General features: G+C 35.1%; 1 protein-coding gene across 5 annotated transcripts in view; it reads left to right on the top strand.

Moving 5' to 3' along the window:
* Window positions 1-19263, top strand: part of SKIL (SKI like proto-oncogene) — a 28693-nt gene extending 9430 nt beyond the window's left edge. For 4 of the 5 annotated variants that reach the window (XM_058188262.1, XM_058188261.1, XM_058188263.1 and 1 more), the window contains exons 3-7: window positions 4528-4625; window positions 7192-7442; window positions 7542-7780; window positions 9118-9342; window positions 10622-19263. In XM_058188262.1, the coding sequence (XP_058044245.1) occupies window positions 4528-4625; window positions 7192-7442; window positions 7542-7780; window positions 9118-9342; window positions 10622-10783 (975 nt within the window). In that variant the 3' untranslated portion in view covers window positions 10784-19263. The remainder of the gene's footprint in view (window positions 1-4527; window positions 4626-7191; window positions 7443-7541; window positions 7781-9117; window positions 9343-10621) is intronic. The other variant, XR_009155720.1, reaches the window with a different exon arrangement.
* The last annotated feature ends 2833 nt before the right edge of the window (window positions 19264-22096 follow it).

The following is a 22096-nucleotide window of genomic DNA, read 5'->3' on the forward strand; positions in this document are numbered from 1 at the left end:
GGGCAGCAGTTAAATGTATTTTTTGAATGACAAAAAACAAAACAACACAATTGATCCTGAGACAAATCACAATAACTGTCAAAGATTCTTTAAAGACAGTTAGGGGCATTTCTTAGGTCTTTCATGAAGAGTATCTGTTTGGTCAGAAACATGTAAAATGCTAAGCCACATCATTTTTCTTTTTATCGTCTACATGTACAAATCGTGCTATTATAGCTTAACATTACGATGAAAACTTCATTTTGTCATTCAAATTTTCTCAACTAGCATTGAGTTGGTGCTTTATAGGTTGTGTGAATATATTTAACTATACCAGTCAAAGACCTAATGGCTGCATTCACACAACATGGGATAGTTTTAACTTTAGAAAATTGTGTGAATCCCGCTAATTAGTATCTAATTAGTCACATATTTAAAGGATTGTGTGCATTTATAACATGGATTAATTCAGTAATCAGGTGAAGCATGTTTGTAAACCTAGCCATTTTATATTCCTGATCCCTGAATAATTCAATTTTTTTTCTGGCATATGACAAAGATGTAGGTAAATCATCTATGTTTTTCTTCATAGATAATCAGGAAGGAGACTGAAAATTCATAGCTGGAAAATGCCAAGATCATGCCTTAGCCTTTTCACTTAGAATATAAAGTTTTTTGAGGAGGAAAATTTGCTGCAGAAAATTTGCTTCCATTTTCAGTGGCATTGATTTCCCAGTTATAGGACCAAATTCATCCATGAAAAGAAGGACTAGTTTGCTTCTTGTTTGCCTGCACATTGGAAGGGTAAAGTAAAAATAAAATAACTAAAGCAGAGAGAAGTAGGGTTTATTAAGGCTATACATACAGGAGCAAATCCAGTCATGATATGATGACTGGCAATAATATCATGTTTTAAATTAGTCTTTTAGTACAGATCAGTTTTTAAGATATTATTTGGTTAACTGTGTGTAAATAGGATACAGCTCAGCTTATGGAAGCTGAAATTACATTTGTAAGCTTAACATGATTTATTTACTCATTAATGATGTAGCCAATTGACTTGTTTTGCATTCAGCTGCAGTACTATATATGTCTAAAGTAATTACCTTTCATAATAGTGTATACTAATAAAAATACTGAATAAATTAAAGGCCTTACATCCTAAGTCTTATGAATGACCTCATCTTGTTTGATAAATGATCTGCAGTATATTTTCAAGCTATTGTGCTGAATGTGTGTGTGTGTGTGTGTGTGTATCTATCTATCTATCTATCTATCTATCTATCTATCTATCTATCTATCTATCTATCTATGAATAAATACATATGAACCTTTTGGAGCTTTAATAATACAGATCTAAAAAATGATTTTTAGGGGAAAGGGATGATCTCTAATTTTGATCTGAATTCCTTCTTAGGCTCATTATAAGCCAATTGCTTGTGTACATTAAAAATACAGATAGTCCTTGCTTAATGACCATTCTGTGGCCCTTCAAAGTTATTGTGCTAAACAAGGATTTATGACTGGGGTCCTCTAAGTTGTAGCAAGCATTTGGCAACTGGCTCACATTTAAGATAACTTCATCATTTCTCAGACATGTGATCGCCATTTGCAGCCTTCTCTACAGCCTCTCACAGGAAAGGCAGGCGGCAAGCTGGCAGGAAGGGTTACAAATCACTCCTGTCAGTTGCTCCTGCAGATGCTTTTTGTCCTGAGAAATACTTAGTGTCAGGGTGAGCATGGGCCCCACCACCTGCCTGTCCTTGGACCACCCTGCAGAACCCACTCACACTGCAGCACCTCTCCTGCACTAATATCACAGTGCCCACACCCATTGCACTCATTTAATGCCCACTTCCCCGCTGCACTCGTGCCACAGTGTCCACCTCGTCTCCTTACACTCCATAGTAAGTCTGGAGTTGACTGGCCTGCTTTTAAGCCACCTAAGGAAAAACTTGTGATTGGGGCTTGCTACTTCCTGCCTCTTCCCCATTGACTTTGCTTGTTAGAACTTGGTAGGAAGATACAAGTCTCAGTCATGTGAGGTCTCACTTAATGACCCACAGCCCCTTTTTTTGGCAACAGAGACTGCTGGAATTGCTATCAGTATGTGGTACAGTCATATGATGCTACATTTTACCACTGCACTGCTTAGCCAGGGAAATTCTGGTCCCTATTACTGTCATTAAATGAGGATTACGTGGAGGGAATTGAGGCCACAGTTAGTAGAGTCATTGTATACATACTTACACATGCACTCATGGACTAAGACAACACATACATTTCTGCCATAATTTCAAACACTTTTTTTTAGTTAATTTACTTAGCCTCCTTTGTAAAAACAAATGTCATCAGAATTCAAAATAATTTCATATATTCCTCCTTTTAGTCTAACTGCAGAAGTGTAGCTCTGGCTCCCAAAATTAAAGTGGATTTAGAAATAGAATGCAAAATACGCAAGGTTTTTTTAAAAAAAATAAAAACCTTCAATTTTTCCTATTATATATGCATTAACAGAAAGTGCAGAAACACTTTGCTGCTTCAGCAATGCTTCTAACACTTCTGCTTTGTGAACAGCAAAGTAACAAGTATTAAAATGCAGAGTACAGGGGAATCTTCACATTTTGAACAGAAAAGGAAAAACTAATTGGGCTATGATGTGGGGAGGGATACCCTTCTACGAGTATGAAATAGTCCTAATTCTGAAAAATTGTTGAAAAAACATGAATGAGAGAGTCATTCAAAAATAAAATATATTCTTTTAATTTATATAATAAAGTTTTTTAAAAAAATAAATAAATTCAGGAGAAAGATTAGAAATACTAGAAGTCAATTGTCTGCAAAAATTGGGAAGTTGTTGCTCTTTGTAGTAGCATTCATGTAACAGAACAAATGAAGGCATATTTCTTTGCTCCTTTCTATTCATGGGAACATTTTATTCATGTGCTAAAGCTTCTTTGGACCCAAATAAAAGTATTCATTAAATTAGAACTTATAAAATCAAAGTCTAGTTATCATAGTAATTAACTTTATTGTTAGCCTCCATTTTTAATTATTACTTTAAATTTTATTTACTATTTTTAATCAGGCTGTTTCAAGGTGAAATTTGATAATGATGATAATAAATAGAAAGAAAACCTGCAAATAGAAATAGACAACTGTGACAAAAGAAAGCAAAGGTAGTACCAATAGTAATAGGCATTTTGTGTGCGCCACTTAACATAATCATCATTGACAAAATACAGTCAGTCAATTGCGAAAAGTATCTTTGCTCAGAATAGCTTACATCCTATGACAATACCTTTAACACCATCAAACATCCACATCTGCCAATCCAAGTTCCTTGGAAGGACTTGGTAAGTGGAGAAAAGTGCCAAATCCAGCCTGAACATTTAGTTGACTGCCAGAAACCAAAATAATAATAACATTTGCCTATCCCAGATATGTGGGACAGATTCAATATGCCAAATTCAGTCTAAATTTCTGGCTGACTGTGACCAAACACAATAACAATAATATGATAAACAGGAATGCGAAATGAAACAAATTTGTTTTATACCAATTAGAACAGAGCTGTCTTCAAATGTTTATCTGGTTGCCTTAGGTGGCAGAAGTAATGGCATAATGATAGAAAATTAAACAAGCAGCTTGAGAAAGAGGTGGAACAATCTGCTTTCTCTTAATAGGTTTGATAGGCTTCTCTGGTAGTCCTACAAAAACTTATTTTCTCTCCTTCAGTTTTGAAAAGTAGATGATTTCCTTTTAGCATAAAAGCCAATCATCTAAAAGCATAAGAATAAAAATAATTTGCAAGGCTGCAAGAAAACACTGATTTTTTAAAAGATCTGTTTGAAAAGATAGGAATGAATGAACGAACGAACAAATGAGTGAATGAGAGTTCCTAGATATATTAATTATCTTATTTATTTAAAGCAGCTGCCCATCTTATAACAAACTCAACAACGTAAAAACTATATTAAAACTATAAAAACTGAATGCATTAAAAACAAAAGGCTGGCAATAAGTAATGCTTCACATATACAGTCAGTTTTACCTATTATTAGATTAGTCACTCAGCCAGTGTGCTTTTATTTTCTCATGTTGATTTTCTTGAATTGTTGCCTTTCATTTCTTCCCTGTAAACTTTGATAGGCATGAATAGGGTTGTGCACTTTATTCAGGCTTACAGTTTTCTCAGGAGTTGAGTGAATTGCCTGACAGTCATAATTCCATTTCTTAAATAGGCAATGCTAAATAAAATGTTTTATTAATTGATCATTTTATTGATCAATAATTAATTGATGTTATATTATCAAAATACTGTACAATTTCTTTTGACTGGAAAGGAAACATACGGCATTGGTTTACAATCTTTACAAAAGCTGCTTATAGCTTCATTTATGGTGTATTTGAATAGAGAAAATGGAAATGATGCTGTTTATATTTGTGATTTTTTTTCTGTAACAAAATTGATCAAAAATTGCAATTGCTATTTGTTTTAAAGCTAGAATGGTATATAACAAATGTAAATATTTTCCCCCTTCTTAGGCAGATTCCCATTATAATGTAGAATTTCAGCAGTGGTATCCAGTTATAAAGCAAGAAACAGATTCTACAGATCAGTCACATTCATATATACATCCCAGGTAACATCTTCTGTTAATAAAAATGATCAGAGAATCATATTTTAATTATTTCATAAGCCAGTTTATAAATAATTTCATAGTTTACCTGAGTTAAATTGATGTTTTACATAATTTAATTGCACTATTTGGGGTTGTATAGAGAATATGTATTTTACGTACTGTTGGATCTAGATAAATAATGAAGAGCAAGGCATTATGTAATAGATATAACTTTTGCACATAACCTTTTTTTTTCTTAATTCCATTCTTTGAAATAACCGTTGCCAGTATGTTTGCTAAGAACTAGTTCCACTCAAAACCTTAAACTTTCCCTTAAACTAAGGCATCTACAAAACTTTTAGCGTTTCCCATCCTCTGATGCTGCCTAATATCTGGGACATCTACTTTATTAGCACCAGAAAGACCAAATTGTTTTATTCCAGATAAAAAATATGGTGGCTCCTGGAATTTCCATTTGTATATGCAGTATCCTCAAGGTCTCTAATCTGCTGGTCTTCAAAGTTATGCATTTAATCTGATTTATATTTCTATGAATCTGAGCTAAACACCTCCCATTTTTTCCTGGAAATTAACTGCATAATACATTGAATCCTAAATTGATCCATTTTTGAGACCTCCTCTGTGATAGAATTCTCATTAGTATGAAATGGTTGTCAGTGTCACATCATTAAAACTATGTAAGTAGGAAGCAAGACTCTTCATGTAGTTTATGTGACTGAATCAATTAGTAGCTTGCTAGTAATAGCTTTGTAGCGGTTGCTTTTCATTCTAGATGTTGCATTGAAAAAGAATAGCAAGTTCAGCTCATGTTCAAGATTGTTTTAAGAATAAAAAAATGCTGGCTACTTTAGAAGTGCTATAGAATTATAGAGCACAGTGGTTTATTGTCAGAATCAAATGGAGCTATATTTTAATCACATAAAGAGTTAATTTGCTATGCAGCTTATTGAAACTGTTTCAAACTCTACTGTACTGATTGACATGTCTGTACAGTGCTGATGTAGCAGTTAAAGTGTCATTTGAATTGTTCTTCTGCTAATTTCACCAACATGTTCACGAAGTGCCAGAGGTTCTGCTTGTTTTGAACGAGGTTTTACTTTTAAGAAAGCAGTAAAAATTTTGCATTAAATATTAAAGCAGCAACAGCATGTTCAGTAACAGAACCCAGGAATATGTTTTCATTAGTAATCTATATGAAACAGCTAAGTGAGATCATCTAACAGTTTAGGATAAAATATTGTCTGTAAGGTGATGATGCTCAATTATACATTGCCATCCAAGGTTGAGTAGGACTTGCAGCAGAAATCCTAACCTGGTGGCTGAAAATTTTGAGGGTCAGGTTGGAACAAATATGGTCAAATTAAATCCCATAAGATGTTTATCTGAAAAACATTCTAACTCCACAGCAGCTGCACAATTGGCTTTTCCTGGAATTGCACTTTGTTGAAACAGATGGTCTGTGATCTACAGGTTCATTTGCAGTTAGACTCCTGTATGAGCAAAACAGATGGAAGACCTTGCTTAGCTTTGGCTCCTGCATCAGATATGACTGTTTTTGGCACAGGATGCTCTGGTGGAAGTGAGGAGTCCTCATTACTTAATATTTGGATTATGTGCTGTGCTCTACTTGGAGCTCCCTCTGAATACTGTTTGTAACCTGCAATCTGTGCAGTGCCCCTCCTGCTGCACCGGCTCACAAGAGGTTTCTCAATATAATTCAGAGCATTGGTAATGCTAGAAAGCCTTTATGACTTGGGTTGTCACCTTCTTCAGGTGTCTTCTTAATTTGTCTTCTTAATTTGAAAGGCATGCTTCTGATGTCCTTTCCTTAGGAAGTTGGAGATGAGGGTCTGAAAGAAGGCCGTCTTTAGGATGCCTGCCCTTCTTTGTTAGCTTTTTGGAAAGAGATTAAAACATTTCTCTTCCTTTAGGCCTTTACAGTTTTGAGTATCATATATTTTAAAACCTTTCTGTGCTTTTCGGTATTTATTTATAGGCTGCTTATAGTCTGATTCAACCTGCCTGCTTTGAGTGTCATACAACTGAATTATATAATTGGGATTTAAATCATACAACTGAACAAACAATAGCTAGAAATGTTCCTATGAAACTAGAAATTGTAAATGAAACCACTAATAGCGACATGGAGTTCTGCAAAAGTCCTTTTGGCCACAAATGCCACCTGGTCTTTGATCTGCCCAGAATCTTTGAGCCAGCTATTATAAAACAGTAATAAAACAAATACATTATTAAAATGCATTTGGAGGCTAATAAAATTGCAAGTGTTAAAATACTTCTGAAAATTAAAATTGACTATTTCATTCATTTTGCCAATAGATATTTGAGTATACTGATGGCAATATATTTTCTTTTACTTTGTAGTTGATTTGATGGTTCCTACGCTACACAAAATAATGATTATCTACAACTGCTGTGTAGCAGGCTGGGGATTAGAGAGTGTTTTTTTGTTTGCTTGTTTGTTTGTTTCCATTGTTGGCTACATTGTGCTTGATTCAGTATGATTTAATTAATATATATTCTAATTTTTAATTTTTGTGGTTTCCAGCTATTTCTTCTACATGTGTGATAAAGTGGTTGCTCCCAATGTATCTCTTACTACTTCAATGCCTCAATGTAAAGAAACCACAAAAACGGTTGAGAAGATATCAGAGGTATATAAATCATTTCCTGGGCAGTCCCTGAAACAGCAGAATGGTAGCAAACGCAAAAAAAGCATCTTTTATCAGGACATCACTCTTGAAGGACAAGAGAAGGTTGACTTAAAGCCAACCAAATCTGGAATTTGTGCTAGTATAGGTGAGTAAAAAATGAAACTGTTCCATAATAATATTAATGGAATTATTGTTTTTGTAGAAAATCAACCAACATTGCCTTCCTGACTTTTTGATTCTGTAGATCAACCCATAACCATTAAACCTGCAAACAGAAGGAAAACAGAACAGGTCAGTTCCAGGGAGACTACAGAAGATGAAATGGAAATAAGTGGTGATGCACAATCCTCATCTCAGGCTCTTTCCAATGGAATTGGATCTGATGATGATAAAGGGAAAATGATGGAAGAAGTAATGAAAACGTATATTAAACAGCAAGAAAGGCTGCATACAATTTTGCAAAAGAAGCAGCATCTTCAAATGGTATATGTGAATTTCATTTTATTTTTGTCTGCCTCCCAAACAGTGTCTTCCTTTCCCCCCCCCCTCCATTCCATATTAAGATGAAAGTTTATAATTATGAATAATACAATGACAGGGTTAAAAAAAAACCAAGCCTTTCCTTGTATTTCATTTAACGTTTACTTGTATTAAAGGCTTACTTTCACCTAAGAATGCTAACCTGAAAGTTGGACTTCAGCTATTATCAAACATATTATTTTGATAATAAAGTTGTTCTCCTGCTTAATGCTTTGCTGCAATAGGCTGACCCATTTCAGCCATTCTCCTTGCATTGATGGAATTTTCCCACTCTGGAGTATATGCAGAGAACCTCCTTTTAACATCTGGATCAAAAATGGGGTGATTGCTCTCATCAGTGCTTTGAAGAGGAATGTCCCTTTGATTCAGTTGCTGGCAATCCTTATGATTTATATTGATATATTGACCATCAATTGTGTTGTAAATGTTGTACCTTGATGAACGTATCTTTTCTTTTATGTACACTGAGAGCATATGCACCAAGACAAATTCCTTGTGTGTCCAATCACACTTGGCCAATAAAAAATTCTGTTCTGTTCTGTTCTGTTCTATTCTATTCTTCACTTAGAAACTGTTGAATCACACACACCCTCTTTGAAGATTGAAATTCCTAATAACATCTTGCTTTATATTGGCATCTGTTACTTCACTGGATAATGAACAGGGGTTAACTGTGTTCCCTAAGGTTCCTTTGATAAAAATTACTCAGCACTAGCAATCTGGAAAAAGGGTTTCCAGGAAGTCATGAGACTTCCCTTTGGTGCTAGAAGATAGCTAGTAGAAATAAAATTAGGGCAGTTTCAGATTATTGTAAGCGTACATTCGTGATTAGCATTTTAATTGAATATGGGAGAAAATCCTTTATAGTATAAAATTTAAAGCTGTGAAGGAAAAATTTTGCAACATCTCACACATTTTTTACTTCAAATAACTATTTGAAATATTTTTCCCCAAAATATCTGAGAATGTGTTAATGGAGAATGTTGAAGTAGAAATACAGTACTGGTGAATTAATTGATAAGTATGTGCGTGTGTGTATGTGTAATATATGTGTGTGCATGTATTGATAGAGAGTACCTATAGGAAGTGTACGCACACATGAGTAAATGCTTAACAACCACAGTGAGTTACATTTCTGAGAGAAGAAAGCACAAGATGTGTATCCATACCAAGTCCTATTTCAAATGAAATAGAAACTGAAACTGAAATTTGAAGCTTTTTTTTTTTTTTTGCAATTCTGTGTTTTGAAAACTCTCTATATAATTGTCATTTCTTTACAGGAAGTTGAAATGTTAAGTAGTTCCAAAGCCATGAAGGAGCTAACAGAAGAACAACAAAATTTACAAAAAGAACTTGAATCTTTGCAGACTGAGCATGCTCAAAGAATGCAAGAGTTTTATGTTGAACAAAGAGATTTAGAGAAGAAGCTGGAGCAGGTAATAAAACAAAAATGTACCTGCGATTCCAGCTTGGAAAAGGACAAAGAAGCAGAATACGCAGCTCAGGTGAGCAGCAAAATTGAGTTTCATTTCGGCCCTCTTTCTTTGAAACAAGTACTCCTCAATTTAGGATTACAGTTGGGATCAAAATTTCCATTGTAAGCCATTGTGGTCATAAGTTGAGTGACCCAATGTTATGTTTGTTTTTACAGTAGCAAATCAAATACCCACAGTCATGAAGTGAATCGTGATCATTAAGCCAAATTCAGCTTCCCCAATGGGCGGTTTTGGGGTTTTTTTTGCCAGAAATTGTCAAAAATGGTTGAAAATCACAATCATGTAACTGCAAAATGCTGCAATCAGTTGTTAATATGAGCTGGTTGCCAAGTGCCTGAATTGTGATCACGTGACTGTGAGGGTAATGGAACAGTCATAAATGTGTGAGTACACGTTGTAAGTAATTTTTCCTGAGGCTGTTGTAATTTCATTAAACAGTCGTAAACCAAAGATTACATGTAATGCTGGATTGCTGATAAAATATACAAAATATACATTCTTGCTAGTTCTGCCCCTCAGGTATCTGAAGAGCTGCTAACACATTGGCATTCCATGCATTCAAGCCTATGGCTTGCAGCCTTATTTATCTTTAAAAACAGTTTCCTTATTTAACACTCAAATATGCCTTACTTTTCTCATGCCTACACTATAATGTGTACAGAAGAAATGCCATATATCTTTCACTTCCCTACTGAGCTCTGAGAGTGAGAGAGGTAATCTCTAAATTTGATAAATAAATAAAAACTGATACTAACTCAGTCGCTACTCATGTGAGACTAAATAAACTCTTTTTATTTGCTACCTGATTCAGAAGAGAAAAACAGATTTGATAAGTATGTGGCAAGCTAACAAACTCTTGGCTGTGGGATACATTTGCGATGCACTAGGAAGTATTAAAATTTAAAAGTAGGGAATTTTAATTTTTCCTACATTATTTACAGTTTACTAACTCAGAGAAAACTATTTCCGTTCTTTCCAAATATTTGGGTGTGGTTTGATTTTTCTGGCAATTTAGAAACATCTATGTCAAAGAAGTAAGAATATTTTCACTAAAAATGTTGCAATAGCTAAGTGAAAAGAGAAAATGTAGGAAGTATTTTAAATTTGTAATATTTTTTGTATATATTTGTACATATTTATGTTCCAGTCTTGTATTTTTTATGGCATGATCACTGACAGATGCTCCATTTTGGAACAGAATGAAATGTCTGCCTATCTCACCAGGATTAAGAAAGAAGTGTATGATATACCAGCTGTTCTAACTTGTCTTTACTTTTCAAACTTGCAGTTAGCAGAACTGAGGCAGAGGCTGGATCACGCAGAGGCCGATAGACAAGAGCTCCAAGATGAACTGAGACAGGAACGAGAAGCGAGACAGAAGTTAGAGAAAATGATTAAGGAATTAAAACTTCAGATTCAGAAATCTTCAAAAAATGGAAAAGGAAAATAAAATGCTATCCAGAGTGCACCTGCATTTTCTCAGCAAGGCTAAAAAAATTTACCTGCCAAGGAGAGGTCAAGCCATGGAAAAGTGAAGGTATTGGGCACAATTATGGAAAACTTTTCCTGTGCATCACACAGCAGTAGCAGAGGTGTTTGGGAACTCACAATCATTTCTATGGTGATCTGCACAAGAAAAGTTCTCGGTAGATTATGTCCAACATGTGCATAGAAATCTACAATAATATGTATATTTATACAACTTCCAGACTGACCAAATCTGTATTTGTGCTGCTTTTTTTTATAGTTATGAGCAACATTGAAATTTTATGTTTTACAGTGGTCAGTATGTATCTGTTTATTTTACAAACTGTCTTGAGGACTCTTACTGAATGCAACATTCTTGATTCAAAATACACAGTATCTACCTTTTTGCATGCAATTCAAGAATCTAAAACTGAAAAAAAAATTATTTTTGCTTTGCTCCAATATTTCATTTCATGATGCTGTATCAAAGAGAAAACTGTTAATTGGAAATCATTAAACAATGAAAACTTCTTTAATTGCAGTTTTTCATGTTGAACTTTTACACTAAATGTTAATTATTAATGGTTAAATAACCAGTTTTTAGTACTATACTGAGTGCTGTTTTGAAAAGGGGTTGCTGAAATTGAGTCTGAAATATTTTATTTATTCACTCTAGTGGGTTAGGATAACAATTTGATAGCTAGTAAGTATTTTCATATTTAATATTGTTCTTTGAGCATTTCTAAACACCAATAGGAGCTTTATAATGTCATTCTTATTTTGTGAAGTAGCATTTTTAATTATCACATTACTTCAGGAGCAATAGCATTCCCACGTACGATCTTTGAGTGCATGAAAATAGGTGATCTTGTCATTTTAAAAAGTGTTACAAAGCTAGTAGGGAACAAATGGTGTCAGATATTGGGAAAGTATCTTGCCAAAAAAAAAAAAAAAAAAAGAATCAAGGCAAACCATCAACATTTTTCAAAAACAACTCTATTTGAAAATACTAAAATCTAAAGTATTTGACATTGGCATGAGGAAGCGTCTGGTGCTAAATCATAAGCCTTTCATTCCAGAATTTATATAATTGGAAGTTAAAAAGATAAATGAACGAAAGGAATTTATGGATTTTTCCCCCCCTTAAAATGTTGACCAATAAAAAGTTTCATTGAACAAAGACATAGTTGATGAAAAAATTGGAAAAGTATTGATTCTGGGAAGCAGTTTTGCATAGAATAGGAAATACAGCTCTTGACTGTACAGAAGGAAAGAAATAATATGGTTTTATATTGTATATAGATTGCTAAGTTTTATTGCTCAAAATGTATTAAATATTTGCCAGTTGTTGGTTATGCCTCCCTATTCAGATCATTATGCATACATAGTAACGTTACCTATTATTCCCAAAAGTATTAACTTACTTTATCATAGATTTGTGTGACTGATGATACAAGAATGCTTGTGGAAAAATGTTCTGCAAAATTAATGGAAATGGACCTTTGCAGCAGTAATTGAAGAAGCAGATTTGTTCATCAGATGGCCGTCTACATTCCTGTCCTTTCTTCTGGAAACCAATAGTGTACATAGATATATCACATATTTATGGAAAGGAATAAACATATCTACATATAAGAATTATTTCACTATTTCACATATAATTTCATACAGGTAGTCCTCGACTTACAACCGTTCATTTAGCGACCATTCGAAGTTACAACAGCACTGAAAAAAGTGACTTATTGCAGCCTCCCCATGGTCAGGGGATCAAAATCCAGGCGCTTGGCAACTGACTCATATTTATGACAGTTGCAGTGTCCCTGGGTCACCTGATCACCTTTTGTGACCTCCTGACAAGCAGAGCCAATGGGGTAGCCAGATTCACTTAACAACCATATTCCTAATTTAACAACTGCAGTGATTCACTTAACAACTGGCAAGAAAGGTCGTAAGGTGGGCAAAATTCAATTACCTGTTTTGTTTAGCAATAGAAATGTTGGCGTCCATTGTGGTTTTAAGTCAAGCACTACCTGTATATATCAGTTTAAATCGATAAAAGACATCATTCCATGAGATGTAGGGAAACAGTTGGAAAATGGGCTAAAAGAAGGTTTTTTTAAAATAAATGACTAAAACACTAAAAAAAACCATTCAGTTTTCCCAGCTGTATAACAAATTCTAGTTGTAGGTAAAATATTGTCATCTTCACAGCAGCACCTATAATAATCTGATTTTGAGGTCAATTCTGATGGGTCAGTGGTTTATGCAGGCAAAGAAGAATCTTCAAAAATCCTAGGCCTCATAATCTATGACTAAAAATCAATCAATTATTTGATTTAACACTGCAAATTAATTGGAAGCCAATCGAAATGCTGCAGAATCATGTAAAGGCATAATGTAGTCACTTAATATCAGCTTAGCACGTTGTGCAATCCTAAGCATTAAAATCCATGGCAGCATGATATGAAAATCACAATAGATTTTGTGTGTGCCAGACAACTCAGCTATTTCAGTTGAAGCTGGCTGGAATGTTCAGATTCCTCAAAAGATGACAACTGTAAAGCACATAATAATTCAATCATTTGCTGCTGGGTGGACCTTAACCACCAAAGAGTGTGCCTAACCACAACTGAAGTTCAAAGAGTACATTCCAATCAAGGTGCTTGTATTCCTTGGGTGAGCTTTTTGGAACGGGTGAATTCAAAATTTCCTGAGTCATTCAGTCTTCCAACAATAAGGTGTTATAGCTCATTCAGAAAGGTAACCAAGCTAATCTGTTATGATAGGTTAGTAAAATCCCTACAAAAGTCTTTTCGCAGTTACAGTTATGCTGTCCTTTGAAATAGTGAGAGGCAGGAAGTGAAGTGACCATGTGGAAAATACTGTTTTGCTGTTTCATTATCTTTTCATGCTGTAAGCTACCCAGTAAATGCCAATTGCATGGCAATCCTGATGGTCTGTAAGTAATCCAAAATGATCACCTGAAGTATATGGCTATGGAATTGACCAGTTATATAAGGGTAAGAGTGCTCAAAAAAGTCACTTCACCAGTTTAGATAATTGGCTGCACACCTAAAAAAATGTCAAACAAAAAAAATTGTTACTATGATGGTAAAAAATCAACAAGCCTAGTCACAATCGACTTTCCTGGGTGTGTAATATCTAGTGACTACCATTCATTCCAAAATCAGATGTGCTTAAAATGTCGAGCTGTAGTCACTGGATATTGGAAGTCTTGTTTTAGTAAGCCTGGTAAAATGATTATTTTAGTATTTTGTCATATGTTGACAAAACTGGTAGGATGATTATAACAGTATTTTATCATACGTTGAAGGCCAGTTTGGGTATCATACGTCACTACTTATGCATGTTGTCTCATCTTAAAATACATTCTCATGTATAAATACATGAAATGGTACTTTTTATTGTTCATCAGTAATAGCACTAATTGCAGTGTTTGGTAGTTGTCAATAATTATCTAGATGGCTGAGGGTTCATGAAGACAGATATGTTTGACCAGAGCATGAAAGAAAAATAGTGTATGAGTAGTTAACATTCAAGCAGCGGCTTCCTTATACTCAGTATCAGAAGAATTCAAACACCACTAGTTCACTTAATAGAGTAGATCATGTTTTTACTTTCGAACAGAGACACCTTGTTGAATTGAACACGAGAAGGTTCGCACTTTCATATGGAAAAATAGTGTGTATTTTAGGATCTGAGCAATAGCTACTGTGTTGTTTCTGTGTATGCAGTGCAACAATGAAGCTGCAAAAGTAAGTATATTAAATATTTTTGTAGTCCCAACAAATACTGGAGCTGAGCTAGTGAGGGCAATTCTAACTATTTTAGAAAAATAAGTTTACGATTATAATAAGGGATAGTGGTGAAAGAAAGTGAGTAGATTTTAGATTATTAAGTTTAAAAACATAAGACCAAATCTGCACATTCATAATTAAAAATAATAAATAATTTCAGCTTCTTTGCATATGTTTTTCTGTAAAAGTTAAGTGTAAAATAAAATTGTGCCATAAGTGTCCATAGTCAATAAAAGATAGTTTTATAGTAGACTGTACATAAGACATAGAGCAAGTAATTTCTTACGTTCATCTCTTGGCACAATGTACTTGATGAATAATTTATTCTATTACATATACAGCTTGATTTGATATAAGGCTGCTCATTTTAAGAGAATAAATAATCCTGTCTGTTTGAATTTGCTATTTTAGTGTGCTTATAATGTTAATTATTAAGTCACATATACATTGACCTTCTATAAGACGTTTATTTCTGTTTTGTTTCTTTCATGCTTTTCTCAAAGGCTGCTTTAAATCTGCAATCAGGACTAACAGAAAGACTGCCAAAAGGTCTTTAAAAAAAAGAAAAATTCAACATTTTTGCAACAGTGGTGACACTGATATGAAATTAAGTTTTGTACCCCAATCCTTAAAAAAACCAGAAATATTTGCAAATTCTTTAGGGCACAGTCTCAGCCATAAGTAACATTTTAGAATATAAATTATACACATATATACTACAATATAAAAATATATGAGTATTTTAAAGAGTGGTAATGCAAGTTTGAAGCATTGACATGCTTTACAGATAAGTCATCTTGGATAAAATCTTGAGGTCTGGTGACTGACTTCAGTGTGATTCAGAAATGGCTTGCCATTTCTACTATTGGGGATACTTTTTCAATTTCCAGTCTAACCTTCACAGAAATTTCATTATTTCCGAAGGGTATGTCAATTAAATGAAAAGTGTTGTGGTATCTTAAAGATACAAATTACAGCATATGTTTTAATGATGAGTCAAATTCATGTGGAGGCCAAAGTATACATAAAACCTGAAAGCTAGAATTTGTATGTCTTTAAGATCTCAAAAGAATCAGGTTAATTTTCTAAAAGTTTCTTTTTACTAGTAATGTTATTAAAAATTACAATTACAATGATAAAAACTAATACAAATTAAAAAAATTAAAAATCGGTACAGAAAAAAGAATATAGAAAAGTGTGTGTGTGTGTGTGTGTGTGTGTGTGTTTGTGTATGAGACTTCCCTCTTTATTACAAGTATAAGCAATTTTAATAACATACCTCTTAAAATACAACAGATGATCTCTTCTTCCCATATCCATCTTTTATCTATGACAAATCCTTTAATTTCAGGACCATTTCAGTCCTGATAATCAAAAGTCCACTAACAGTTGCAAGAGAAACAACTTGTCTATTTAACCATAATAAATAGACCAACTTTATATTCCTTTCTTTTACTTTCAACAATTTTGATCATTAGTCCCTTAAAATGTCCTAAATTTGATTTTTATTTTTTATTTTTCTCCACACAATTTTTTTCGAAGCTTTAACAAGATACTTTTGTAAATCCAATATAGGAAGATTATCCCTTTGGTTTGTTATTTGTAGATCCCTTTCAGTTATTAAGACATCAACCAATTTCCTTTATATATCTGGTATAGCTGCTTTTTTCCCACTTTCAGATCAGTCTCAATCTTGTCCAAGAAAATTTGTTCCTCTTAACTTCTTTTAAACAAAGGGCATATATATGCACAGATACTCTTAAAATTAATTTCTGGGACCATTAATCAAAAATATTCTTCAATATGTTGAATGTTCTGTTTTGCTCTATTTGTAAGTCAAATTTAAGTGTTCTCCTTTAATTGTGATCTTCAATTCCTTCTAGTTTCCTCTAATGCCCAACTTTCAATCCTATCTTATGTTTTTTAGAGAATTCAAAGCAAAGCATTTTCCCATGGAAAAGATTCTCTGTAATTAATTCCAAAATATTGTTTCAATTTTTTTCTGGACCCTTAGACTCTTTGTAGCTTCCAAACATCAAAGTTTTAATCACCCTTTTTCTATTTATTCTAGATTTTTTTTTAAGTTCTTGCACTTGCGTTTAAAACTTCTTTCACTAAGAATTTATGGTACTATTGATCCAAACATTCCTATTGTAATAGCTGAAAAACAGTTAACAACCAATTTCTGAAAGTAATAAGAAAAGGAAGCATGGAAACTCTGTGTCCTTTCAAAGGCTCCAGTTCAGCAAGATGGCTATTCCAGTGGTGAAATCTACTTACCTTCACTACTGGTTCAGGAATGGGAGCGCACGCCTCTTCTGCGCATGTGCAGAGAGTCAAAAACGGGACATAGTGATGTCCCAGCGGGTGGGCAGAGCCTCCCGCTGCTGCCGCTACCAGTTCACATGAGCTGGATAGATCCGGCTGGATTTCACTGCTGGGCTATTCCCTTGTCTCCCACAGCTGCTACCTTGCCATCTCCTTGCAAGAAGTAACTGTATGGAGCAATGATGGGCAATCTGACGTTTTCTCCTTGCCCAGGGAGGAATTATGAGTTGATCTTATTGGCTCTTCATTCTGCCATGTTGTTTTTAGTTCTCCTATTTCTTCTTTGGAAGTATTTTCTAAATGTTTCTGTTTATAAAGGATTGAATACCAAAATCCAGAATGATAGTGGTTAGATAAGCTAGGTCTGCTCTTTCAAATAACTAAGCATGATGAAACTCTTTACATATTTTTATAGACTGGGCACTAGTCAAGAAATTTGCAACTGCGCTCTTAACCAGACTGGCAGCACTAAAGACACTAGACTTTTAAAAAAATTGGCTGTTAAGAAGGATATTTCAGCAGATTTGGGTTATGTTTTGGATTTATATTACTTAGATTAAATATTTCAGGTAAATGTGATAGATTTACATTTTTGGATTAATGTTAATTATGTATTTAATATATTGATAGTTGTATGATAATTTGTACATAGTGAATTGTAATGGCACCCTTGGAATAAAATATACTAGGGAAGGAATCCAACCAAGCAATTTGCCATCTCAGTGTTCCTTAGCTTTGCATCCTAGAACCCTACAATGATTATACTTCTATATTTAGCTTCAATTTCAAAATGCAGAATTTTCAGCTGGGGAGGGGCTAATTTGCAGGTATAGGATTATCTGGCTGACCTCAAAATAATCTCCAACTCAAAATTTTTTAGAAAAGTGTAAATGCTTATTTCTTTTTCTTTTGCACAGAATATGGAACAATATGTACTGTATTGTTAAAAATCTGATTGTGTAATACCAAAACACACCACTTGTAAACTTAGACTAGAAATGCTTCAGTGTATGTTGCAACTATAAAATAATTCAGTTCCGCAAGCAGCAGCTTGATAGTTTAATTATAGCTTTTTACCGGTTCTTCAGTGTTTATCATAATGTAAGACAGTCCATAATTGCAGAACAAGAAATACTTTGATTAATACTGTTGCAAATATTCTCTGTTGTAAAAGCAAAAGTCCTATCATTTACAGATTGCACAAATGTATCACATAGCACAGCCAGAATCTGGAAGGTTGCTTAGATCAGGGGTCTCCAACCTTGGTCCCTTTAAGACTTGTGGACTTCAATTCCCAGCCAGAGCAAAGCTGGTTGAGGGACTCTGGGAGTTGAAGTCTTAAAGGGACCAAGGTTGGAGACCCCTGGCTTAGATGATATAGTGATCTGTAATATTCAAGCACCAAGAATCTCCCTGCAAGCCCTAAATGTCTCTTTAAGAACAGCAATCCTGTAAATTTTTTTCAAATACCTCTGATTAAGAAAAGGGAAGCACAGTTGTAATGCATCTGTTTTGGTGAATACACAGAATTACTAATCTAAATGTTCTTGATGCAATTACATTATCTTCATAATAAAGCAAATCAATAAAGAACAAAGAAACTTCTATTTTCTGTGTATTCACAATGCTTTGGAAATGTTTATTGATCTCAATCTTAATTGTTCCACAGTCTTGAAAAATATATATTTTGAATACTCAGTGGGACTCTGATATATATCTTGAACAGAATTTCTCCCTACTATATGGCATGTTATTTTCTCTATCTATCTATCTATCTATCTATCTATCTATCTATCTATCTATCTATCTATCTATCTATCTATCTATCTATCTATCTATCATCTATCTATCTATCTCAAATGGTTACATGAAAGCTCTTGAATTAACTTGTCCCTCTGGATCACAATGAAAACATTTAGAAGAGTTTATAACAGTGTGAGAAGGTGTACAAGGAGTCAAGCCCAGAAGTAGATTGGTCAAACAGGTCTAAGACAAAATGTTTGGTGTAAACCAAGAGTTTTCCATGTTTTGCCAATGATGTACAGTTTGAGTTCATCTTGTGACACACAAAACTGTCCTCTACCTCATGTGATTCAAAACTAGACAGAACAAGAGAGAGATTTTGTACAGTTTTAGTAAAACAAAAAAAATGCATTTAGCTGTTCACTTAGTTTACAAATTTTGGATTCTATTTATTAAAATATGACATACTGTGCTCTTTGCTTATACCTCAAATGTATTTTGTGCAGTTTTCCATTTTTCATGCATTGTAAATATCTTGTATAGTTTGTGATCCACATTCAAATAAACAATTCAAATCAAAGACTTCATCTTTTTTTATCCTTTGTACATACAGCCTTGTGAATTGAATGTTTGTTCCAATTATTTCTCAATGCTAGTTTTGTACATTGACAATGTGCCGTTCACTGTAGTCTTTATAATGGCATAAATCAGAAGACCTCTATGGCTAGCTAAAGTTGAAAAGCATTGCTTCCCATTGTGTTTACCCCGTTGAAAAAAAAATCAGGTTTTTGAAACAATAACAAAAGCTCTTATGCCAATCACCCCAGCCTTCCCGTCATTTTGTTTGCAAAGCTAGGAAAATTAAATTTGGTCACACAATGACAATTCAGCCTATAATTCTGAATATGCCTCCATCCCCCATCATTTTTTAGAATATTGGAATATATAGTCTTGAACAGAAGATTATTATGCACTTATCCTCACTCCAAGCAGCTGAAAATTGCTTTGCCATTTATCACCAGGCTTTGATGATAAAAGTAGTGTCAGGGTTCCAAGTAATAGACCAGTAATAGCAAGCAAAACTCCGAGGCAGGTAGATTCCTCAAAGAATAGCTTTATTGGATAGATCATATTGGCACATGTCTGGTGAAAACCAACTCTGAAGGCTCCTGCGGTTTCCACCTAATTAAAAGTAAAAGTTTGTGCACTTTCTCAAAACAATTAGTCACATGGTCCAATCACGGTGTTGTCTAGTTGCCTGGTGACATCACTCTGCCTTCCTCTAACCAGGTGTGAGAGTGTCCTTGGTTCCCAAGAGTGTTGCGGTCCACCAGCAGCCTGCGGAGCTGGCAACGGCGTCAGACAGTGATGAGGCAGAGGTGGGGCCAGGGCTATCGAGGAGTGAGGTGCGGACTCCAGAGCCTCCAGAAACTGATAGTAGTGAGGCAGAGGAACAGGAGGAGCCTGTTCCTAATGCACGCATGAGGAGCAAGACCAGCTCAAGCAAAGAGGATGACTTGGGAGTAGGGCCAAGAGATGATTGGCCCTTCCCATAAGGCTTAAAACAGACCAGCACCGGCGTTTGGGCTTTGCCAGAAAATAACGTTGATAGCTTTGTCTTCTTGCATTTATTTTGTATCGGTGTCTTCTGAACGTTTGCCAAGAAAGGCCTTTGGCAGTTTGCCTAATTGGACCAAGGTTTGCGATAGGACTGAGGAATTTGTGTTGGGAGGAATTTGCTTTAATTTAGTTGAACTACGCTGGGAATGAAGTAACTCTAAGCTGTTCGAATAAAGTTTGTTTTTTCACTGACTGAGTTTCCTACTACCTACTTGGGCCTGGGTCACAACAAAGAGAAAGTATTTTGTTTTGGCTACAAAGTCCCAGCTATCTCAAATCCCCCCTCCCTATCCCTCAGCTGTAGTATGGCAACACTGAAGCTGTCAAGATGGCTTTTGTTAGGTCAGCTTCAGGGTTGACAGGTCTCACTTAATGACAGTGTCCCTTCTAAGTTACATTGGACTCCCACCCGCAAAAAAGTACTTAAGACTCGGATTTGTATTTCCCGCATTCAGTCATCTCTCCCATGGTCACAGGATCGCATTTGGGGCATTTAGCAACCAGCTCATAGTTATGGCAATTTGTAGCATTCGGAGATCATGTGACCCACAATGTACAATGCTTTTTGCTGGAAACTTGACATTTACATCCAGTTTTCTGCAAAAAAACCCAAAACCTGTCATTAAGTAAACAATGAGTTCTCTTAATGACCATGATATTTGCTTTACCGCCACATTCACTTAATGACCATGGCAAAAAAAAAAAGTAAAATCAGGTTTTTGAAACAATAACAAAAGCTCTTATGCCAATCACCCCAGCCTTCCCGTCATTTTGTTTGCAAAGCTAGGAAAATTAAATTTGGTCACACAATGACAATTCAGCCTATAATTCTGAATATGCCTCCATCCCCCATCATTTTTTAGAATATTGGAATATATAGTCTTGAACAGAAGATTATTATGCACTTATCCTCACTCCAAGCAGCTGAAAATTGCTTTGCCATTTATCACCAGGCTTTGATGATAAAAGTAGTGTCAGGGTTCCAAGTAATAGACCAGTAATAGCAAGCAAAACTCCGAGGCAGGTAGATTCCTCAAAGAATAGCTTTATTGGATAGATCATATTGGCACATGTCTGGTGAAAACCAACTCTGAAGGCTCCTGCGGTTTCCACCTAATTAAAAGTAAAAGTTTGTGCACTTTCTCAAAACAATTAGTCACATGGTCCAATCACGGTGTTGTCTAGTTGCCTGGTGACATCACTCTGCCTTCCTCTAACCAGGTGTGAGAGTGTCCTTGGTTCCCAAGAGTGTTGCGGTCCACCAGCAGCCTGCGGAGCTGGCAGCGGCGTCAGACAGTGATGAGGCAGAGGTGGGGCCAGGGCTATCGAGGAGTGAGGTGCGGACTCCAGAGCCTCCAGAAACTGATAGTAGTGAGGCAGAGGAACAGGAGGAGCCTGTTCCTAATGCACGCATGAGGAGCAAGACCAGCTCAAGCAAAGAGGATGACTTGGGAGTAGGGCCAAGAGATGATTGGCCCTTCCCATAAGGCTTAAAACAGACCAGCACCGGCGTTTGGGCTTTGCCAGAAAATAACGTTGATAGCTTTGTCTTCTTGCATTTATTTTGTATCGGTGTCTTCTGAACGTTTGCCAAGAAAGGCCTTTGGCAGTTTGCCTAATTGGACCAAGGTTTGCGATAGGACTGAGGAATTTGTGTTGGGAGGAATTTGCTTTAATTTAGTTGAACTACGCTGGGAATGAAGTAACTCTAAGCTGTTCGAATAAAGTTTGTTTTTTCACTGACTGAGTTTCCTACTACCTACTTGGGCCTGGGTCACAACAAAGAG

This window comes from Ahaetulla prasina, chromosome 6 (genome assembly GCF_028640845.1).
Source record: "Ahaetulla prasina isolate Xishuangbanna chromosome 6, ASM2864084v1, whole genome shotgun sequence".
Classification (NCBI taxonomy): domain Eukaryota; kingdom Metazoa; phylum Chordata; class Lepidosauria; order Squamata; family Colubridae; genus Ahaetulla; species Ahaetulla prasina.